Source organism: Anomaloglossus baeobatrachus, chromosome 1, assembly GCF_048569485.1.
Source record: "Anomaloglossus baeobatrachus isolate aAnoBae1 chromosome 1, aAnoBae1.hap1, whole genome shotgun sequence".
Lineage (NCBI taxonomy): Eukaryota > Metazoa > Chordata > Amphibia > Anura > Aromobatidae > Anomaloglossus > Anomaloglossus baeobatrachus.
Window position 1 is genome coordinate 686,734,277 of NC_134353.1, and position 25,080 is coordinate 686,759,356.

The 25,080-nt window shown below is 41.7% G+C and overlaps 1 protein-coding gene across 2 annotated transcripts in view; it reads right to left on the reverse strand.

Annotated features, from left to right (window-relative positions):
* The window catches only part of TTC28 (tetratricopeptide repeat domain 28), a 672,774-nt gene that overhangs the window by 205,297 nt on the left and 442,397 nt on the right, over positions 1–25,080 (reverse strand). For both annotated transcript variants that reach the window (XM_075320126.1, XM_075320118.1), the window contains exons 9-11: positions 22,623–22,752; positions 18,991–19,209; positions 11,447–11,612 (exon numbers count right to left, since the gene is read on the reverse strand). In XM_075320126.1, coding sequence (XP_075176241.1) covers positions 11,447–11,612; positions 18,991–19,209; positions 22,623–22,752 — 515 coding nt within the window. The remainder of the gene's footprint in view (positions 1–11,446; positions 11,613–18,990; positions 19,210–22,622; positions 22,753–25,080) is intronic.

Consider the following 25,080-nt stretch of genomic DNA (forward strand, 5'->3'; position numbering starts at 1 on the left):
AAGGCATCCAGGCTCTGCTTAAATGTTAGTAGTGAATCACTCATTACAACATCATGCGGCAGAGAGTTCCATAGTATCACTGCTCGTACAGTAAAGAATCCTCGTCTGTGATTATGATTAAACCTTCTTTCCTCAAGACGTAGCGGATGCCCCCGTGTTCCAGTCGCAGGCCTAGGTGTAAAAAGATCTTTGGAAAGGGCTCTGTACTGTCCCCTCATATATTTATACATTGTGATTAGATCCCCCCTAAGCCTTCGTTTTTCCAAACTAAATAACCCCAAGTTTTATATCCTGTCTTGGTATTGCAGCCCACCCATTCCTCTAATAATCTTGGTCGCTCTTCTCTGCACCCTCTCCAGTTCAGCTATGTCCTTCTTATATATCGGTGACCAGAATTGTACACAGTATTCTAAGTGCGGTCGCACTAGTGACTTGTACAGAGGTAGAACTATATTTTTTTCATGAACACTTATACCTCTTTTAATACATCCCATTATTTTATTAGCCCTGGCAGCAGCTGCCTGACACTGTCCACTAAAGTGAAGTTTACCATCCACCCATACACCCAAGTCTTTTTCTGTGTCTGTTTTACCCAGTGTTCTACAATTAAGTACATAATCATAAATGTTATTTCCTCTACCCAAGTGCATGACCTTACATTTATCTACATTAAACTTCAATTGCCACTTCTCAGCCCAATCCTCCAATTTACATAAATCTCCCTGTAATATAAAATTATCCTCCTCTGTATTGATTACCATGCAGAGTTTAGTATCATCTGCAAATATTGAAATTCTACTCCGCATGCCCCCAACAAGGTCATTTATAAATATGTTGAAAATATCTTGCTCTTCCTATGATAAGCAGCTCACTGTTAATAGACTTGCTACATACATTATGCTGTATATAGCAGTCATATGTTACATAAGCTATATATATTTTATATATATATATATATATATATATATATGCTCTCAAACCAAGTTACTCTTAAACCAAGGTTCCAAAGCTTTTTACAAATTTGTAACTTGGTTTAAAAGCAATGCTTTGCAAGAAGAGCAAATCTTCACCGTACACACGTCTGGTTCTGTCCTTTCACCGCACTCTGACCCGCTCTGGAGGTAACTTTCTGTACATATGTGCTGTATACATTATACCATTGTACAGTATATACTATATAGCATGTCTATCAGTTTGCATTTGTGGATACAGTATTGTACTTTTTTTCGAACCAGTACAGCACATTGCTTATACTGTACCTCTTACACATCAACAAGTTTATTGAAAGCTAATGCGCAGTTTAATTTGTTTTATATGTTTTTTACTGTACAGTATTTTGTATTCGTGCACTGTAATAATTTTATATGAATACAGGACATTATTTTGTATTACCGTAATAAGTTTGTATAAATATAGCAAATATTTTTGGGTTGTGGAACGAATTGTCTGTGTTTCAATTATTTCCTATGGGAAAATTCACTTTGATATAAGAGTAACTTGGTTTAAGAGCACACTCCTGGAACGAATTATGCTCGTAATCCAAGGTTCCACTGTATATATATAAAACAACTAGATGGATGTCTAAAAAATAATTACACCGACGCAATCTATTTTGCTTATTATATCAAAACATAAGGATAGAACATGTTTATATCTGAAAAGGGGGATGATAAAAGTATAAGCAGGATTCAGGTATGGACATGGAATAGATTATAATAAGATACCGTAGATATGTAACAATATAAACATTTACTTAGAGATTGCTGCACACATCAAAAGTAGTGGCATGCTTGGCAAATGTCAATAAACGGACCAATGGAGAGTTCAAAGAAATAACTACATCTTGCAATGTAGAATAAATCCAAACAGAGCAGCGAGGTCTGAAGGTTCCAATTTTTTTAAATCAAAATAACTCCACGCGTTTTTAGTTTTTGCAATTTGCTATGCCCTCCCTGGGAACTGGCATGATTTTAGTTACCCTGTTCTTCAACTGATTGACAGATGTGGCCTCTTCGGGGAAATGCACAGCTGAAAGGGAAGGGAAGACACAGACGTTTGTAAGGATACACCTTCTGTGATTCTCCATATCTCAACATGGATTCCCTCCACAACAGCAAATAAGACCAAGCACAAAATAGAGTTTCTGGTCTCGATTTGGGTAATTAGCAAATTTAGCCACAGATTCTAATTTGCCATAGATTGCACATGCTCATAATACTATTTACAATGAATAAGCTGTGAAGATTCTTTTCAGACTTTTCTCTTTCCGTGCCAAAAAACTGATCCTGTGTGTTTAGAAATGTCTTCATTCGCATCACTGAGCACCTACACGAGATATTCATGCTCCAAAACCCTTTAAGTCGCCTCAGTCAACCATATATATTCTACCTCTGGTTTTTACTTTGGTATTGCTTCAAGTGAGCAGAGTAGAAAAGATTGTCGAGGGGGAGGTAGTTTTTGACTTCTTTCAAAAATGGTAGTTTCAACTGCTTTATGGCCTAAAAAAGAAACCTAATGTGCTGGAAACATGAATGTGGTTAAAATTCCATTTAAAAAAAAAATGGAGAAAACGACACAAATTGATTATGGAGTGTGACATTTATGGAAAAAATATCAATAGCTAAAGTTTTAAAACAAGTATTCATACAAAAAAAAATCTAAGTGATCGCCAAGACAAAGTAAACTACTATAACTGGAGAGGATACATGGAGAATCTCAGGAGAATCTGCTCAAAAGAAGAAATTCCAGTACTGGTAACCCAAAAATGAATTATTGGGAGATGGGAGAAAGTTCCACAAAGTTAACTATCGCTGCAGCCCTCCACCAGTCGGACCTTTATGGCAGAGTGGCCCGACAGAAGCCTCTCCTCAGTGCAAGACATATGAAAGCCTGCGTAGAGTTTACAAAAAAACACATGAAGAACTCCCAGAATATGAGAAATAAAGGGGCCTTTACATGCAGTGACATCGCTAGCGCCTACCCCAGTCAATTGTGCGTCACGGGCAAATCACTGCCCGTGGCGCACACCATCGTTAGGACCCATCACACATACTTACCTGCCTAGCAACATCTCTGTGGCCAGCGAACCGCCTCCTTTCTAAGAGGGAGGTTCGTTCGGCGTCACAGCGGCGTCACTAAGCGGCCGCCCAATAGAAGCGGAGGGGCGGAGATGAGCGGGCGGAATATCCCACCCACCTCCTTCCTTCCTCATTGTGGGCGGCCGCAGGTAATGTTGTGTTCTTCATCGTTCCTGCGGTGTCACACATAGCGATGTGTGCTGCCGCAGGAACGACGAACAACCTGCGTCCTCAACAACCAACAATTTTTTGAAAATGAATGACGTGTCAACGATGGGCGATTTGGTGAGTATTTTCCATCGTTAACAGCCGCTCGTTGGTGTCACACGCAACGACGTCGCTAACGATGCCGGATGTGCGTCACGGAATCCATGACCCCGGCGATATATCGTTAGATACGTTGTTGTGTGTAACGGGGCCTTAAGAGTCTCTGGTCTGATGAGATGAAGATAGAACTTTTGGGTGATAATTCTAAGCGGTATGTGTGGAGAAAACAAGGCACCGCTCATCATCTGCCCAATACAATCCCAACAGTGAAACATGGTGGTGGAATCATCATGCTATGGGGGTGTTTTTCAGCTGCAGTGACAGGACGACTGGTTGCGATTGAAGGAAAGATGAATGGGGCCAAGTACAAAAATAACCTGGAAGAAAACCTCTTCCAGAGTGCTCTGGACTCAGACTTGGCCGAAGGTTCACCGTCCAACAAGACAACGACACTAAGAACACAGCTAAAATAATAAAGGAGTGGCTTCAGAACAACTCTGTGACCATTCTTGACTGGCCCAGCCAGAGCCCTGACCTAAATACAATTGATCATCTCTGGAGAGACCTGAAAATGGCTGTCCACCAACGTTCACCATCCAACCTGATGGAACTGGAGAGGATATGCAAGGAAGAATGGCAAAGGGTCCCCAAATCCAGGTGTGAAAAACTTGTTGCATCATTCCCAAGAAGACTCATTGCTGTACTAGCTCAAAAGAGGGCTTCTACTCAATACTGAGCAATGGGTCTGAATACTTATGACCCTGTGATATTACAGTTTTTCTTGTTTAATAAATTTGCAAAAATGTCTACATTTCTGGTCAAGATGGGGTGCAGAGTGTACATTAATGAGAAAAAAAAATGATCTTTTTTGAATTTACCAAATGGCTGCAATGAAACAAAGAGTGAAAAATTTAAAGGGGTCTGAATACTTTCCATACCCACTGTACCTCTTATGTTTACAGTATAAAGTCATTGCTGTTCACTGGTCTCATCTCCAGCACCAGGCTCTCTACACATCATTATCAGCGACCAACTTCTTCTGCTCAGGTATACATGGGGTTACTATGCTAATCGTGGCAAGGGACCTGCGGTGTCATGTACTTAGGCCTTTTCAGGTCACCTTAGACAGCATGACACCTGAGTATTCATATAGTCTGGCAGAAGTTGCCCCCTTATTGCTGGGCTCTCCTAGAAGTATTTCAACAGACCAACCAAGTTCTACTTCACCACTGGGCTATGTTACTTTTAACCTCATTTGTCATTAATCTATATCACTGGCTCTGCAATATCACTGGGCTCTGATGTATCACTGGGCTCTGCTGTATCACTGGGCTCTGCTACAGCTGAACATAAGAGACAAACTCAGCTCTGCGAAAACTATTCAGTTTTGCTATATCAAGGTGCATGTTTACATACTCAGGAATATGGAGGACTACCTGGCAGCAGGTGTACTAAGCCTCTAGTGATAATCTCCTGCTAATTAAACATTGATTTTATCAAAACTACACTAAGAAACCCAGTAAGTGACACATCACTGGAATCAGGGTCTCTGTCTCTACATCATGCTTCTCTCAGATTAGGTGGTAAACATCTGGTGACACATTCCTTTAAGGTAATGACATAAGACTGGCAGAGTTGAAGTGAGTACACTAAAGATTTTCACTTTTGCTTTTTTTTGTTATTCTTATTCTTCTTTACAAAATGTGAAAATATGGAGCCAAGGGTCCAAGCCAATGCTGAGCTAAAAATGTAGGTGTTCAATAGTCTATTAACTAATGGGGCCTAGAAAATGCAAAGATGTACAGAACCTCCCATAATGATGATTATATCAGAGCTTACTACTTTGTGAGGACACAAGATGTATCTACTGATCGACTTGCTTTTGAAGGAATATTTGTTTAAAATAATACAACAGTAAAGTATTTACATTGTAATTTTTTTTAAAATTAAGACAAAATATTTTTGTTACTTTTTTATTGTCTTATGATGGTATTTTTGGTAATTTATTTGTGCCAAATTCTTCAAAATGACAAAAGTGTCTCATGATTTTTGCGTAAGATATAAAATATTCTTTATTTTTGTCTTTTACCATTTTTACGACTTTTTAGAGTATTCGGTTGCATGTAACTCTAAAATGTCGCAACATTTCCTCCAAAAATTCCATGTATTCATAAAATGACTGGACTAAAGGGCACAACGATATCGCTAGCGATCTCGTTAGCGATGTGACATGCCCAGATCGTTGCTACGATTTGCCGAGATCGCTCATAGGTCGTTTTGTAGCGGTCACACGTACACATCTCACAAACGACGCTACATCGTTCAGCGATATATTGTTTGACCAAGGTGGTTGTGTGGACACAGTCACACAGCATTCCTCCCGACGATTCCGGCAACGACAGAGGCGTATAATTGAAACGCCGAACAATATTTTGAAAATGAACAACGTGTCAACGATTTTCGGTATTTTAACGATCGCTCGGAGTCGCTTGTAGGTGTCACATGCAGCGACGTCGATAACGATGATGAAAGTGCGTTGCGACGACATATCGTTAGATAAATCGTAGCGAGTAACGGGGCCTTAAGACGTTGTAATTGAAGAATCAGATGAAAATCCCAAGCACCCCCAACATAATAATGATCATAATAAATTAGGTAAACACATAAAATAGACTTAAAAAAAAAGGATAAGGTGTAAATGAAAAACATCAAAAATTAGACAAAAAATGGAGCAAATGCAATAAAGGATCGGGTAATTATTGCTTTAAAAAAATTCTATGTAGTGCAATAAAAGATGTCCTCTGTGAAACGTGATAGAACATACCTTGAAATTTAGGTTTTGTGTTTCTGCAACTGAGCCGATGCCTCCAAGGTCCCTGTTACGGAGGGCTATCTGATAAGAACCTAAAGGAGTATCAGACAGTCAGGGTCCACCGTGCAAAGACTCTGCTGCAGACTATGGCAGAGTGCAATACCTCTGTTAACTCACAGAAGGATATAATAAGTAAGTAAAGCAATTCCTCCCTTACTTGGAGGGTGTGTGGAATGATCTCTGTTAATAATCACAGAGACAAATGCAATGTGTGCAAAATGGCACCTACCTAGGTCCGCTCTTCTAGTGGTGCAAAAGAGACGAACAGCAGCGTAAGCCGCACAAAGCTCCTACCTGCGTTCGCTCCACTAGTGTGCGAGGACACGAACCACTAGATATGGCACCTGCCTAGGTCCGCTCTTCTAGTGGTGCAAAAGAGACGAACAGCAGCGTAAGCCGCACAAAGCTCCTACCTCTGTTCGCTCCCCTAGTGTGCGAGGATACGAACAACTGCCAGACGCAGTATAAGGAACGTTACCCTAGCGGCAACGTCCACCTACGAGTAGAATCACAAGGACCAGCCAGACCATGTGCCTCAGGCACCTGCCTATGTCCGCTCCCCTAAGAGGTAAGGATACGGACAGCAGCCGAAGCTGTAAGGTATAAGAACGCTACCCTGCCGGTAGCGCTCACCTAGCATAGACAGAGGAATGCCTAGAGGAACGCGCACAGAGCGTCTACTCATATGCATGAACCAAGAGGACTGAGCACCATGCGGCGTGTGTCAGGGTCTTATATAGACTCTGTGCCTCATCCAAGATGGAGGACACCAGAGCCAATCCGCTGCCAGAACGACAGGAGTGACGTCATGCTGGCCTATCACCGAGCAAGCCGTCACAAGCACATGACCAGCGACCAATCGGCATAGAAGGTGTCAGAGACATGTGACCTCGTGTCAGCGATGATGTCACCCGCACATGTGCAATGGCTCCAAGATTGGACTTAGTCTCCGGCGCTCGCACATGTGCAGTAGCAAGAAATCTGGACTTAGTCTCCAGCGCTCGTACATGTGCAGTAGCAAGAAATCTGGACTTAGTCTCCAGCGCTCGCACATGTGCAGTAGCAAGAAATCTGGACATAGTCTCCAGTGCTCGCAGCAACCGTAACAGTCCCATTGTAGATGATGGAAGAAGTAAAGCTGAGTTCATACGAGCGAATATGGGCGGCAATCCCTGGTTTGGCGGTGGGTCTCACAACCTACTTACAAACTTATATGTGTCTACGGGATTTGTGAGTCCAAACCAGAAGATCCACGGTCATTCTGGGCTTTATGGTCTATATACAGTGAAATACGCTCATATGAACCTGGCTCAAAAGGAACAATTTCACATTCCATTTTATTTCATAAACAATTTAAAAAGAATTTACAGATAAGAAAGGTTGGACTTGATGGACCTAAGTCTTTTTTCAACTTATGTAACTATATACTTACAGCACATCCATTTTTAAGCTATAGCTTCTGTCCATGCAGCCAACAATGTAAATAATGGATGTAGTCATTCAATATATACGTATATGTCTACAATGCCTTAAATCAGATATGCAGAATTAATAAGATTTCTATTATAAAGTGACTTCTTATTTATTTGATGGTCAGGGATCTTTCATTTTTGCAGGTATGGATGCCTTTAACTGTCTTGTATTGGTAGTGGTACTTGTTTTGTGAGAAGAATGCTGCAATGTGGGTTATTGCGCCCTAGACGCCGACTGGTAATATGTCTCCCTGCTGACGGTAATATGTATGTAGTCTGCATCCAGCCGACACATTGTATGTGAATCTGGTGCAGTCCTGACAATATAAAAATGGAAATCAGCAGTACCAGGGACTTGGATTTTGACAAGCACCACATGTTCGCGCCTCGGTAAATGACAACACCTTTTCATTCATAATGACAAAGCGGATTTTACTTTGAAGCAAACGGAAAGGAAAAACAATAAAAAAAGATAGTAATATAGAGGAAGCACCCGTAGCCTGTGATCCTGCTGAAATGTGCAAGTGGCGTGTGACGACAGTAGAAGTGCAGGGTGGGTGTCATTAAATATAATGGCGCTTGTGTGCAAAGTGCTTTTGTCAGAGGTCTCTTTCAGATCCATGGATATCTCTTTCCTTCATAAAAATCCCCTGGAGGTAGAGCTCACATAGAAGATGTACCGGCTGTCAGGCTCAAACAGCAAATTATGCAGTTTTTACTGGCTTCCCCTGCCTGCTGACTGCTTGCCAAATATATTTTGTTTCTGTTTACATTATAAAAGGACTCATCCTGCACTTTGTATTGATGCCGTTGACTTGAAACGGGTTCATTCTGCATTCAGGGGTATTATGGGCTGGAAAACGAGCCGGGCTGAGGACTATTAAATGGAAGATGAGATTTCCTCCCTGATGAGCCAGCACTTTGCATCCTATAGTTTCCCACTACATCAGTCACACTTTCTTCATGTACTAAGAACTAAAATAATCAGATACAATCGACTTTAAATTTTAGAACTGGTAAGAAAATCTATTCTGCAGTTTTTTTAATGTTCATTGCTAGACCACAGAATCTGTAATCCTGATATACCCTCCTCAACACTGAAATTGTGACATCAGGAAGGAAAGTTCATGGAATACATGGCCATACGCACATTGGCATACTATCAATGAGGTTATTTAATTGTTGTCTGAGGAAGGCTTTGTCCCATAAAATGGGCAAATCATCGAGATCCACTGCTGTCAACTCCATTTGCATTTGCTCACCAATGATGTGCTTGATGGGAGACAAGTCTAGAGACACTGCCCGCCATGCTAACATGTTTAGCATGCTCACAGTAGCACGAGCAACATACAGCCTGGTGTTGTGTTGGAATACTTTGGATAAATAAGTGTAATGCTGGTTCCATGACCAAATAAAAGTAATGCCGAGCTGTTATGGCTCCTGGAATGAAGACTAGAGTGGTTGGCTACTGTACATTATGTCAAACCATAACATTATCATAGAAATAGGACCATTGCGACCATTACCTTGTGAAAACCCCTTCGTGGTGTTGTCCACATAGTCATCAGACCAAGCTTATCCCTACCTAGACAAAAAGTCTAATCTTAATACTCAATGCTAAAGAGGATGGACCTCCATTCTGGGCACCATTGCTATCTTGCTCAGCTCCATGATAGTTTTTAAGAGTGGTAGCTGGTCATCTGGCTCTTAGCCCAATGTCATGCAAATGCCTTCTGTACAATTTCACTTGCAGTACAGCATTGATCACTACACACCATTCTTATAGTCTGATGATGTGTCCATGCAGAAGTTTGCCTCTGTGCACTTCTTGCTGTCATTACAGTTTACCAGTGTTTTCCCAACCACATGGACACCTTATGTTGAACAGTGGTGACATCTAGGCTTACACGCATTATGATATACCAAAGTGACTTGGCTTGTGACAAGTGTTGATACCTGTCACTTCGGAGAACAGGAGGCATTACACAATCATCCCATGAGACCTTATCCAATTTTTGGTATATACAGAAAACTACAACTAATTTGCAGAGCAAACAATGTGTAACTTAGCTCGGAGCAAGCTCCCAAAAGGAAGTAACAAACTAAGCAATACTATAACTTAGAGACTTGGAGCTAGTATTGGCAAGTACATTAATCACTAGTTAACTATAATCTATCACCGCAGCAGCAATAGACTTTGTTTTAACTTGCGACTCGATTTTACTACTTATCGTCAAGAGTAGTTCTTTTAACTTTAACCAGATTAAAGAGTTTCCTTAAAATTCCTTCGGATTCCTGGTTAAAGTTAAGAGAACTGTTTCCAACAAGGAACTGATTATGTTAGTGATGGACAATCCCTTTAAACAACAGCGATCAGATCAAGCTCGGGTCACTACTGTTACAGAAAGATGTAGGCTGTGTATAACAGGCAGCATATCATGAGTAAATCACGGGCTCAGCTCCTGAGCACGCTCCTTACACCTGCAGCCAACGTACTTATATCACATTTCAGGAATGGGTTTCCCCATATAATTTATATTTTATCATTATCATTATTAATTGTCATTATCTTTAATTCACTGGTTAAGGTAAGATTACTTGTTACCATTTAAAATATTCCCTAGTAATAAAGCAATAAAGTAGCAGCCAGGAAACATCTCTATTACAGAAATATGGAGATACCTCAGATTTATTTGCGGTCAAAATCACAATGGGTTGTGTATTAATACACAGGTTGATCAGAGACTTTTCTCATATTCTGCAGAGATGAGTCCCCCCCCTGTGATTATATTATAGTGTGCACAATATACAGAGCATTAGTCATTAAAGAGTAGCGACAACTTCTTTCTAAGTATGCTGTGTTATAGCATAACTGTCTATTGTACTGAACAACCCCCCCATCAAATAAGAGCTTCATCCAATTACCTACAAGCAGCACCCCAAGAATAGACAATGGTTAGAACACCAACCCAATCTATTCATGATATTTTATTCTAGAGACCAGTCACATACAGGAAAAGCGATAAAAGCTGTATGCTAGCTGGTGGCTGTACACAAAAAGTCTCCACATCTGATTGCATTCACTTTCATATTTCAGCAATATTCCCCCTCTCGTCTGTTATATATTAGAAATAGTATAAAATGTTACATAGTACAGTGTAACTTCACAAGTAACAGACTTACAGGCAGCATGGTGGAGGCAGATACTGATGGAGTTTGTACACCTTACTAGAGATGAGTAAACCCAAGGTTCGATATATTGGAACCAAACACAGACTTTACAAAAAAAAAAAAGAGTTCGGGTTCAAAGTTTGGATGCTCTATGCTCCACTTGCTGTGTTCAGGTACACTCGGTGCTCAGCCCAGTGCAAGCAGCTTACAGTGATTGTCTTGCACTGGGAGCAACAACTGCATAATCGGATGTAGCGTGTACAAAAAAAAAAGGAAAGAAAAAACCTGTACACCCTCGCCCGGAACTGCTCTGTTTATGGTTGGCGGCATTGGGGTGGAGTCCTGAACTGCCCAATTAGTGACTTCCATTGAAGTTCAGGTGAAGTCCGGGTCCAGAACAAAAGTTTATCTAAAGTCCGGTTCAATCTGCCGAACCGAACTTCCACGGGTCCACTCATCTCTACACCTTATTCTTTCCATGTTTTTCCTGTTTTTGACCCACCCTCCAATTATACAACTTACATTTTATGCTTTCAGGAACATATACAATGCAGAGGTAAAAGTACAAACTGCAGCATACAACTAACCGTGTGTAGTAGGAGTCCACCCCGAGGCTTTCCCGGACATTTGCGATATGCTGTTCTAGAACGGAACTGTTTGACCCCTGAAAACTGAAACTTCCAGATTCAGTGAAATCGCCAGTATTTTCTAGAGTTGTATCTCCCAAGTAGTATTCATGAAACTTTAATATTCCTACAAGAAAATATTAAATGTTATTAGACTTTTTAACATACTTTAGTGAATGAACTAAAGAGAAATGTAAATTTATATTCGGTCTAAAACGACCTTTGCCTTCAAGACAGCATAACTTCTTTTGGGTACACTTACACAAAGTCATTGATTTTTTTAGGATTATGGTCAGGTGTATGAGTAACCAGTTATACCAAATAGGTGATAATGATCAACATTTTCATATGTTGGTTGAAACACAAACGTCAACTGAAACAGAAACAGCTTGAAGGAAGCTTAAACCTGGGTGAGGAACATCCAAACTCTGTTATAAGTGAATTAGAAACACACAAAGTCCAGAAACATGTCAAATTAGCCTTCAAAGAAGCAACTATATCGCAAAAAGCACCCTTAGGTAAACTACCTGGGTATTTTGAAGCAACGCTAAAAAATAATAACAATGAAAATATCATAGAATAAATTCAAAATATTTTTATTCCATCATTTTTTATTCAAACATAAACCACACCACAAAGGAGCTCATGTTACATCCAAAAAACTGCCTCAGGTACAAAAAGTTTGGCAATATATGTCCTACTGAACAATAACATCAATTTTTTAATTTAATTCATACGGTGCAGCGGCTCATCATACTGGCAAAGAAATACACTCATCTATATAACGATATAGTGGTATAGTAAATCTTAATCATCCCTAAACTTTAATTTCGTTATTTGACTATCTTAGTAGTGCTTCACCGACTTACTAGTTGTTATTGAATATATGAAAAATCTAGGAATAAGTAGCAAGAAATTACTCCTTTCCTATCTGCAGACAAATACACAAAATTTCTTGATTTTACCTCTGAAAATATAAATTTTATCAGTGAAGTCGATATCTACCAATTAATCTATTTGTAAATCTTTAACCCCATTACGACCGCGTTACGTTTTAAAACGGCACTAAAAAAGGGTACTTATTCCTTTCTGCCGTTTTAAAACGGCGGTCGGAAAAAAGGATCTAGCGCCCCCCAGAGTCAGAAAATTTCCGGGGTCTCAGCTGCCGGGGGTAGCTGAGACCCTGGAGATCATGATTCGGGCCGGTTTTTCCGGTCCCCGCTCACCTGATGACCGGTATACACCGTATACCGATCATCAAGTTATAGTAAATGACCGCGCCGGTAAAAAATCATTTATCTCCCATCTGGCATGATCAAACATGCCAGATGGGAGATAAATCTTTTTCCCGGTTCCCTCCGGTCCCCTCGGTATCCCCAAAGTGCCCCCCCCGACCCCCAACCCCCTCCCGAAAATCCAAGATGGCCGCGCGCATCGGAGAGCACAGCAGCGCGCCGGCCGCATTTACAGTGTTCCTATGGTTTCTGTCGTATGTGCCATAACACATACGACAGAAACCTGCTCCCTAGGCCCTGCCGGGTCCCCCCCTACCCTCCCCCTGGTGTCCCCCGGTGTCCCCCGGTGTCATACATACCGGAGCGCTGATCCCCCGCGGCCCCCTCCTCCGGCTCCTTCTCTGCAGACTCCGGTCACATGTGCCGAGCAGATGACAGCTTCCTGTGTTCAGGACGCTGGCTACTGCTGCTGCACAGAGTCTGCAGCTGTGACCCGGGGAGAGTGGGTGCAGATTCTTTGCACCCACTCTCCTCAAATGGAGGGTCTGCCCTCCTAGAAAATGGGGGATACGTTCCCTGAACGTGTCCCCCATATTCTAGAAGGTCCAGAGGCGACGTGGGACGTCCAAATGGATTACAGTGGATTTTTTTTTTTCTTTTCAATAAATTGGTCAATCAGGGAATGTTTTGGGGAGTGTTTTTTCAAATAAATTTTTTTTTGTTGTCAATTTTTTTTTTATTACTGTCAATTAGTTATGTCGGGTATCTGATAGACACCGTGACATAACTAATTGCTGGGCTTGATGCCAGGTGACATTACACACCTGGTATCAACCCCATTCATTACCCCGTTAGCCAACGCACCAGGGCGCGGGATGAGCTGGGGCGAAGCGCCAGAATTGGCGCATCTAATGGATGCGCCACTTCTGGGGCGGCTGCGGCCTGCTATTTTTAGGCTGGGAAGAGTCCAATAACCATGGCTCTTCCCATCCTGAAAATACCAGACCCCAGCTGTCAGCTTCACCTTGGCTGGTGATCTAATTTGGGGGGACCCCACGTTTGTTTGTTTTTTTTAATTATTTATTTATAAATAATTAAAAAAAAAAAAACAGCTTGGGGAGCCCTCCAAATTGATCACCAGCCAAGATGAAGCTGTCAGCTGTGGTTTGCAGGCTACAGCTGTCTGCTTTACCCTAGCTGGCTATCAAAAATAGGGGGGACCCCACGTCATTTATTTTAATTATTTTTTTTTTTTTTGGGCTAAATACAAGGCTAGGCATCCTTTAGTGTCACATGAAAGGCACTAAAGGGCGCCAGCTTAGAATATGCAGGGGGGTGGGACGTTATATATGTTTGACATCTATCCATTCATCCATTGTAGCATTTTAGGCTATGTGCCCACAATCAGGGTTTGCAACGTTTTGGGGGCAGAGTGTTTTCCCTGCGTCCATAACGCTGCGTTGTGCAGTAGAAGCACAGTGGCAGGATTTTTAGAAATCCCGTGCCCACTGTTTCTTTTCTCCGCAGCATAAATCGACCTGTGGCGCAGCTTCCCGAGCCTCAGCATGTCAATTTATGCTGCGGAGATGAGTGTTCTTTGCAGGTAGCATAGAGCTCCACAGCAGCCTGAACCCAAATCGTGGGCATGGGCAGCTGCGTTCTCCCGTGGACAACACTCACATTTCTGCAGGAGGCTGACACTGGGTACTAGACGCCGTGTCGCTGGATCATGGCCACATAGCCTAAAGGCTACTTTACACGCTGCGATATCTGTCCCGATATCGCTAGCGTGGGTACCCGCCCCCATCTGTTGTGCGACAAGGGCAAATCGCTGCCCGTGCCGCACAACATCGCGCAGACGCATCACACATACTTACCTGCCCGGCGACGTCGCTGTGACCGGCGAACCGCCTCCTTTCTAAGGGGGCGGTCCGTGTGGCGTCACAGTGACGTCACTGAGCGGCCGACCAATAGAAGCGGAGGGGCGGAGATGAGTGGCCGGAACATCCCGCCCACCTCCTTTCTTCCTCATAGCGGCCGGGAGGCAGGTAAGGAGAGCTTCCTCGTTCCTGCGGCGTCACACATAGCAATGTGTGCTGCCGCAGGAGCGACGAACTACATCGTTACTGCTGCAGTAACGATAATCGAGAATGGACCCCCATGTCACCGATGAGCGATTTTGCACGTTTTTGCAACGATGCAAAATCGCTCATCGGTGTCACACGCAGCAACATCGCTAATGCGGCCGGATGTGCGTCACCAATTCCGTGACCCTAACGACTCCGCATTAGCGATGTCGCAGCGTGTAAAGCCCCCTTAACAGTGAGAAATTTGTTGCTACAGCAACATTTTTGTGAAGTACCTGTGGATTCAAAATGTTTACTATACTCCTGAATAAAATACTTGAGGGGTCCAGTTTCCAAAATGAGGTCACTTGTGGGGGGTTTCTGATGTATAGGTACCCAAGGGGCCCTGCTAATGTGACATGGTGCGCGCAATTTACTTCAACTTTTCCAAAATTCAAATGGTGCTCCTTCCATTCCAAGCCCTCCCATTTATCCAAACAAAGGTTTTTGGCCACATGTGGGGTATCCCTGCGCTCACAAGAAATTAGATAACAACCTGTGGGGTACACGTTTTGTTGTTGCCTCTTGAAAAAGTGAAAAATGTGTCGCTAAATCAACATTTTTGTGAAAAAAATGAAAATTTCAATATGGCAACCTAAGCTTATCAAATTCTGTGAAGTATTCGTGGATTCAAAATGCTCAATATACACCTAGATTAAAGCCTTGAGGGGTCTTATTTCCAGAATGGGGTCACTTGTGGGGGACCTCCACTGCTTAGGCACCTCAGGGGCTCTCCTAATGCAACATGGCGTCCGCTATTGATTCCTGCCAATTTTGCAGTCAAATTGCACACCTTCTCTTCTGAGCCCTGTAGTGTGCCCAAACAGTTGATTTCCACCACATATAAGATATCACCAAACTCAGGAGAAATTGCGCAATAAATTTCATGGTGATTTTTTTCCTGTTACCCTTGTGAAAAAAAAAGCTACCTGGTTGAAGTAACAATTTTGTGGTAAAATTTTATTTTTTTATTTTCATGGCTCAATGTTATAAACTTCTGTAAAGCACCTGGAGGTTCAGGGTACTCACCAAACATCAAGATAAATTCCTTGAGGGGCCTAGTTTCCAATATGGGGTCACTTGTGGTGTTTTTTTGCTGTTTACGTACCTTAGGGGTCCTCCAAATGCGACATGGTGCCCACAATCTTTTTCAGCCAAATTTCCTTTCCAAAATTCAAATATTGCTCCTTCCGTTCCAAGCCCTCCCATTTCTCCAAACAAAGGTTTCAGACCACAAGTGAGGTATCACCGCACTCATAAAAAAGTGGGTAACAAACATTGGGGTCAAATTTTTGGAATTACCTCTTGAAAAAGTGAAAAAATTGATGTTAAAGCAACATTTTTGAGAAAAAAATGAAAATTTTCAATGTGACAACGTAACGTTATCAAAATCTGTGAAGTACTTGTGGATCCAAAATGCTCACTATACCCCTATATAGAAGCCTTAAGGGGTCTAGTTTCCAAAATGGTGTCACTTGTGAGGGGTTTCTGCTGTTTAGGTACCTTAGCGGACATGTAAATGCAACATGGTGCCCGCAATCTATTTCAGCCAAATTTGCTTTCCAAAATTCAAATATTGCTCCTTCTGTTCCGAGCCCTCCCATTTGTCCAAACAAAGGTTTCTGACCACATGTGGGGTATTGGCGCGTTCATAAGAAAGTGGGTAACAAGTTTTGGGGTTCATTTTGTTGTGTTATTTCTTCTAAAAGTCAATAAATTTGGGGTAGAGCAACATTTTGGGTAAAATTTTATTTTTTGCTTTTCTCATTCCACTTTGCTTTAGTTCCTGTGAAGCACCTGAAGGGTTAATAAACTTCTTGGATGTGGTTTTGAGTACTTTGAGGGGTGCTGTTTTGAGAATGGTGTCACTTTTAGGTATTTTCTGTCACTTAGGCCTCTCAAAGTCACTTCAAATGTGATGTGGTCCCTAAAAAAATGGTTTTGTGAATTTTGTTGAAAAAATGGGAAATTGCAGATGAACTTTGACCCCTTCTAACTTCCTAACCCCAAAACATTTTGTTTCAGAAATTGCGCTAATGTAAAGTAGACATGTGGGAAATGTTATTTATTAACTGTTTTGTGTGACATAACTCTCTGGGTTAAGGGCATAAAAATTAAAAGTTTGAAAATTGCAAAATTTTCAAAATTTTCATCAAATTTCCGATTTTTTTCACAAATAAAAGCAAAAAATATCGTTCTAAATTTATAACTATCATGAAGTACAATATGTCACGAAAAAACAATGTCAGAATCACCGGGATCCGTTGAAGCGTTCCAGAGTTATAACCTCATAAAGGGACACTGGTCAGAATTGCAAAAAATGGCCTGGGCATTAAGGACAAAACTGGCTTCGTCCTTAAGGGGTTAAAACCAGCTGATTTTCACATATGGAGAGCAGTGAATAAGGGCATGGGACATCGGCCTCTATTTTAAAGACATATGTCAAGAAATAAAGCCAGACCACTAAGGGAGGAATTTCCATACCACATAATCTGATGTTGTATTCAAAGTGCCTCTCTGGCAAAAAAATCCTACTACCAGCCGATAGACAGACAATATCTGTGATTTCACCTAAACTTAGGCATATGAAATAGTGACACACCTCTACCTATCAGTCGGCTAATAAATCCGTAACCAGCCTTAAGCCACACAAGGCTACACTAAGTGTGGCCGTAACCAATGTAAATTCCCAATATATGCCCGACAATATCACATAGCACCGCAAGAATCACATATTCCACACCACATCGCTTTTACCAATATAACATCATTATAAGTTTAAACGTTAACCTGACTTCAGTAAATACCTGAGCAGTGGATGACTCTCTCCTTTCCCCGACGTACGTTTCGCGCCAGCTTTTTCAAGAGGGTTTATGTTTGAATAAAAAATGATGGAATAAAAATATTTTGGATTTATTCTATGATATTTTCATTGTTATTATTTTTTAGCGTTGCTTCAAAATACCCAGGTAGTTTACCTAAGGGTGCTTTCTGTTATAAGTGAGGTTGTGGAAGATAATTTCATGTCATAGGTCATCCACCAAACATAAAACCAAAGTGATAAAGAACTATCTTCAGCATAGGGAAGAACAAGGAGTTGTGGACATGATGATATGGCCCCAAAGAGCCCTGATCTCAACAGTATCAAGTCTAACCTGGATTACATGAAAAAGAATTTGCACAAGACTCTGTCCACAGAAGATATGTGTTTCGTTTTCCAAGATATCTGGAACAATCTCCCTGCTATGTTTATTAAAAAATGGTGTGCAAGTGTGCCTAGAAGGGTGGTCACACCAAATATTGATTTACTATAGATTTCTCTTTTGTTTATTCTCTTTGCATTTTGAAAATATATAAAAGTAAACTATTAACATTCCTATTTTAAAGGGAACCTGTCATGTAAAAATAAATGCTATTAACCTGCACATAGGGGATAATCTGCAGGGTAAAAATGTTCTCACGCCATGCACCCGCCTCATAGAGAACCCTGCTGCCAGGAGGAAATTAACTCTATTCCTTCCCGCAGCCTTCGGCTTTCGGTCATAGAGGCGAGCCGGCATGCTTTCAGTCACCGTTTAGTATATAGTGAGCGTCACTGTAACCATGCCCCAGGCACTGATTGACAACCGGTTCAGCATTGCATCAGTTCAGAGCTGGTTTCTCTCATTGCCGAGATATGATTACAGCCGCCGCTCACTATACACTGAGCGGTGACTGAAGCCGCACCGGATGCGCCTCTGTGACCAAAAGTCCCAGGTTGCATGGAGGAACTAAGTGCATTTCCTACCAGCAGCGGGTATGGCCGCACAGCTACACAATGGTATTAACCTGCGATTAACCCCATATCTGCAGCTTAATAGCATTTCTTTACATGACAGGGTCGCTTTAAATGGTCTGTCTGGCTATTTTTATGCCAATTGGAGCAGCAATGGGCATGCTTCACTGCCACTCCATTTATTATCTATGGGTCCGCCGGAAAAATACTAAGTGCAGTGCTTGGAAGTCCCATAGAGAATAGGGCAGCAGTCGAACGTGTGCACAACTTCTCCATTCTAACAGGGATAAAAGTATGGATAGGTGATATCATCTTTCATCAAACAACCGCATTAATTAAAATAAATAAAAAAAGTTAGTTCACTCTCACCAGATCCAGGAGCAAGCAACCAGCTGTAGAGATAGCCCGCAGCCAAGGAGTAGTAGAGCACCAGGCCTCTTTGGCTGTTAACAGTCTCCAGGATTTGATCAATTGTCACTGGTGTATAGGGATCCGAATCTTGCTGTCCAGTTTGGCGTTCTACAAGAAGATCTGCAAAAGCCCGCGTCCTTCCTCGCTCTGCAACTGCTAAAGCCTCGTCATGATGTCCTAAAATATATATTAACCATTTATTATGTAACCTGATAGAAATAACCCACTGATAAGTATTTTCCTTCCTCTTCAATATTGTGTTCTATGGCAAATTTCTATCATGCATAGGTTAGGCGCATATTACTGGTTTCTCTCCATCCGAGAAAAACAATCCGATTCTGCTAATCAGAGGCGAATCAGAATTCCAACAGAGTGGAAACAGTTTTTCTTGGAGATAGTGATAAAAATTAAGTTTCTCCATCTTTTCCATTCTCAGTCCGTGAAAATCAGACCACACTTGAATGTCATCCAAGTGCAGCCTGATTTTGTTCACGGACCCATAGACATAAATGGGCGAATGCCATCTGATTCTTGGAGGAAAATTGGACATGCTGGTATTTTTTTCACATAAAAAATCAGTCAGTGAAAAAAATCATTCATTTCCATTGTCCCAGTGAATAACATTGGTCCGCGTGCTCTCCTTTTTTTAAACAGATAGCACTCAGATAGAAAATATGGCCGTGCACCCAAGTCCTAAGGATGTGAAAACTATATATGGCCCTAAAGCATTGCAGTATCAATTGTCTGCATACTGTACAGTATTTCTGTGAAATGTTTACCACCTACACCTTAAATGTGTCACCTAGTTATTATGGCGTATGATGCCTTTCTATTAGCACATGTCTCTTGACTCCTTCACAACATCCACCATACATGTATGGCGCAAGTTGGAAGTGGATGTATAGAGCGGGCTCATTAGGTGAGCTCGCCCCATAATCAGCAGGTGCCAGGACTTGCCTCTAACGTCTAACCTGTTAAACCCCACTGTCAAACACTAGCACGCGTCGGCATAATGGTGCTCCATTCTAAGCACACATTGGTGGTCCCATGACGTGATCGCGGGTTGCAGATGGATTGCTATGACAGCAGGGGGTCTGGTAAAGACCTCCATTCTTGTCGTAACAATGCTCTTTTAAAATCTCAAAGGAGACTGTAATTTTTACTATATACAGCAGTACTATAGCAATGTTGTATATAGCACTAATAAGAACGGTAAAAAAAAAATGTTAAAGAAAAATATAAAAGTTCAAAAAATTAACCTGATCGGTAAACAAAAAAAAATCAAAAACATCACAATTACAGTTTTTTTTGATCAATGCAATACAACAAATAAAATGGTGTATCAGTGATCAAAACATCAAATCTATCCCAAAATGGTATCAATGAAAACATTGCCTGACTCCACAAAAAATAAACCATCACACGGCTTCACTGACCAAAAAGTAAAAATGTTACAGGTTTTGAAAAATGGCGACATGACCCCCCCAAATATTTTTTGCAGAATTCTTACATTTTTTTCACCACTAAACTAATAAAAAATCTGAACGTGTTTGGTATTGGCGTAATAATGCTGATGAGGAGAATCATAATGTGAAATCATTCTTACCATGTTAGAATTGTGGTTTTTTTCACAATTTCTCTCTATCTGGAATATTTTTCCCCTATTTTCCAGTACACGATGTGGAAAAATGAAAGGTGTCATTCAAAAATACAACTCATCCCGAAAAAAACAAAAACAAGCCATCATATGTCTATGTGGACAAAAAATAAAAAAGTTATGGCTCTGGGAAGAAGAGGAAGAAAAACCGAAAATGCAAAAATGGAAATTGTCCCAGTTATGAAGGGGTTGATGGCTATTTTACTGTACTTATGTACATTCCATTTTCTGTTTTTATGAATCTCCATTATTGTAATATTTAAGTATGATCTATGACTTAGCAATGCAAGAGATCACTAAATGCTGAACTTTGTATAAATGCAGCGGTCAGGAATATTTCCACCTTTCTCAGAAAAAACTATTTCTACAAATAAGTGACCCTAAAAAGTGCTAGAAAATGGCCCATCTGTATTAGAGGATGAAATGTGATTTTTTTTTTTTTTGCCTCTACGGGTACAATAAAATAATTACTTATTGGATCCTGTGGTCCTATTACTTTTTATTTTTTACTGGTTGAGTTTTTTATCGCATTTCTTACTGATAAAAAGGAGGTTCACTACATATTTTACCAGCCACATAGACATATTGTTGAGAAACAAGGCTTTTCTCAAATACCTTGTGTTGCCAATAGTGCCTGTGAGTGGCGCTATTGCGGTCCGCTCATCCCCATCCCCATGAAGTGACCCCCGGGCTCCGTGACCTCTGATGTCCAGTGATGTCACATCAACTTCCAGTTGACCTGACATCTTCGCGGTCGGCCCCAGTCTGCCTGAGTGACTGGACGGTGGGCGGCATTTCACCGCTCGTCACATCCCAGCATCACTCCTGCTTGCGACGCTCTGCAGTGAAGGAGAGAGCAGGAAGATGCTGGACTGTGACGCTGGGCTGAGGAGCGGTGAAACACTTCCCACAGCCCAGTCATTCAGGAAGACTGGGGCTGGCCAAAGAGATGTCAGATTAACTGGAAGTTGACGTGACATCAGCAGACATCAGAGGTCATACAGCCCCAGGGGTCACAAAAAGTGGATGAGTGGACCGCAATAGCACCACTCACAGGCACTATTGGCTGAACAAAGTATTTGAGAAAAGCCTTGTTTCTCAACATTTTATCGATGTGGCTTGGAAAAATAAGTAGTGAACCACTTCTTTAAAGGAAAGGTGGCATTAATGTATAGAAGTCGTTTTAGCTGGTCTACAAGTCCCGGACAACTATGGGTCTCATGACCTGAATGAAGAGTATTACACAGACATATCAAATGCTTATAGTTTGAGGCATGAGACCCATAGTCAGCTTGGATCAAGGTCCAAAAAAAGGAGGGAATGTGATCAAATAAAGAATAACCAGGGGTTACCAATTAAATCCTCTGCTGCTCCAGTGGCAACAGTAACGTGTTCCCAACCGGTCTCTGTATACTTTCGGAATGATCTGAGCTGGCCTCAGCAGTAAAGGTTGGATGCCCTGCAGGAAGATGTGGAGAAAAGTGATTGGCTGAGGGAGTCATGTGGAAGTACGTGATGTCATAACTGTGTAAAGTAAACAAAGACCGATGGGAACCGCACAAGCATCTACACTGGAACAACAGGGAATTTAACAGGTGACTAATAACAGGTAGCATATTCTCTTCTAGGCCAGCTTTTAAACTTCTAGAAAACCCCCTTTAAATCTGATCTTTGGTTTTGCTTATCATATATTTAGGTCTGCGGATATTCAAGTGATTATTTTGGCAAATTGTTCTCTAGCGCCAATGAAAATCATTCTGTCATTGTGATGAAAGGGAGAGAATAGTTGTCTGTTGGTGTATTTGCCATCGACAGGAGATAAATCCTTGTGTGATGCTGTAAAGACAGCAGTGTATTATTTGTATGTGACAGGTCCCCGTAAGAGCCATGACAACAGCCCTTGTCTGTGACTGAGGAATACCGTTATTCTTACCAAGACTGATGAGCACCCGCTGCAGAGCCTGGTACGACGACGTCTGCAGATCAAAGAGGGAGAGCTTGTAGTCCGTGCTGAGCTGTGCCTCACGCCGTATTGTTTCAAATAACGCTGAAGCCCTGTAAAGCTGAAACCAGAGAGAACACTTTGCTCATTAAATATCTGACAACCTGTCTTGAAATGTGAGTGTCCTAAGGGGACTGATGCTATTTTGGTCATTTCATACTATTGTAATTAAACTAGAATTATGCCAGCCAGTCTGAAGGAAGAGCAGATGCTGTGGTATATTTATTTACAGTATGTGGCGGTATGTTTTCATTTATGGATATTGATTATGCTACATTTCTGAAACATGAGCCGACTGCAGCACAACGCAAGCATGTTAAAAGGGAAATATATTCATTTATAGACCATTTTTCCTGAAAATGTGCAGAAGAAAATCGAAAAATAGTCCAGACAAAAAGTTATCTTTGCAATCATATAGTTTCACAAAAAAAAATCTATAAAATCTTAGCAAAACTACAGCATCAACTTGTGATTATGGTTGTCTTGGATTATAATACTGATGATCTGATTTCATTGCAGTAATGATGCAGTTAAGCTCCTTTCACATTGCGTTTTTCCCTACATCCACAGGTCCCGTCGGAGGATCCGTCCGAACCGCCCTCGGGCAGTTCGGACGGATCCTCCGATGGGACCTGTGGACGTAGGGAAAAACGCAATGTGAAAGGAGCCTTAAAGTGGACCTGTCACTTGCTCAACAGAATTGAGCTATATAATTAGTAAAAATCCCTGCTCTTCCTGATTTTGCCGCTATTTTCTGTTTTACTCCATTGCAGAGGTATTCAGATTTGTGGCTTTAGGAGCGCAATATGTGAAATCTCTGCTTGTAGTACAATTAGGAGTTCCTTCATAGTTCTCTCTTGTGGTATATGCTTTCACTGCTCCCTTCCAAATGCTGCCAATCACAACTTAGCATTGATTGAGACTGTTAGGCAGGCTTTACACGCTGTGACATCACTAGCAATTGCTAGCGATGTCAAGTGCGTTAGCACCCGCCCCCGTCGTACATGCGATATCTGGTGCTTGCTGCCGTAGCGAACATCATCGCTACGGCAGCTTCACAGGCACATATTTGGTCGGCGACGTCGCTGTGATCGCCGAACAATCCCTCCTTCAAGGGGGAGGTGCGTTCGGCGTCACAGCGATGTCACCGCAACATCACTAAGCGGACGGCCAATAGAAGCGGAGGGGTGGAGATGAGCGGGACATAACATCCTGCCCACCTTCTTCCTTCCGCATTGGCGGTGGAGGCAGGTAAGGAGATGTTTGTCGTTCCTGCGGTTTCACACACAGCGATATGTGTTGCTGCAGGAACAACAAACAACATCGTACCTGCAGCAGTAACGATATTATGGAAATGAATGACGTGACACAGATCAGTGATTTTTTACGCTTTTGCAATCGTTCATCGTCGCACCTAGGATTTACACATTTCGATGACGCTACCGGCGCCGAATGTGCGTCACTAACGACGTGACCCCGACGATATATCGGTAGCGATGTCGCAACGTGTAAAGCCTGCCTTAGATCAGCTGCCGAGCTGTGATTGGGAGGGAGGGGTAAATATGCCCCCAGAGAAAAGTCTAAAGAAATGCCCTGATGTAATACAAACAGAGATTTCACATGTTGGAGCGCAGTCTCATAACCATATAACATGGACAGCGATTGCATCGCAAAGCTCAGACTGGCTGACGGCTCTCCTGACCTGAGCATGAGAGCTGCATAGAAATACACATTGTCATGCTCAGATCAGGAGACTCGCCAGCCAGTCCGAGCATTGCGATGCAATCGTTGTCCGTGTTGTATAGCTGTCTGACTGCACATTCACTCTCCCAATGCGATCTCTGCTATTGAGCAACATGTTGCATACTGGACAAAAGTATGAGAATCAAGAGTCCAGATACTTGACAACAATTTTTGAACAAGAGACAAGTCCTCTTTAATGGGAGAAATTAAAGCAGAAAACAAGCACAATAAGGTCTTATATGGTTACAATAGAGGTAGAGATTAGATTATTAACTCCTTACCTGGGATAGTTGTGTGTGACACAACTACTAATGCGTGTGTGACAGGCAGGTCTGCGGGTGATGCACACCAAGATACCAAGATAGGATATGATCAGGATAAAATGAGATGATCAGTATCTATTATACTATGATTTTGTCCTGAGGAAGGGCCTAGATTTGCCTTGAAGCACATAGACAAATAAAACCATTGTCAACTTAATCCATTTAGAAATTAGGAGAAAGAGGGAGGATTGATCCAGCACCAATTCCAATGTAATAAAATCCAAAAAACTTTATTGGGTCATTTAAAAACTATATTACAAAAAATTCCATGATGAACGCCAAAGCATAGGTGCTTGATGTGTTTCGGACTAGATACATAAAAA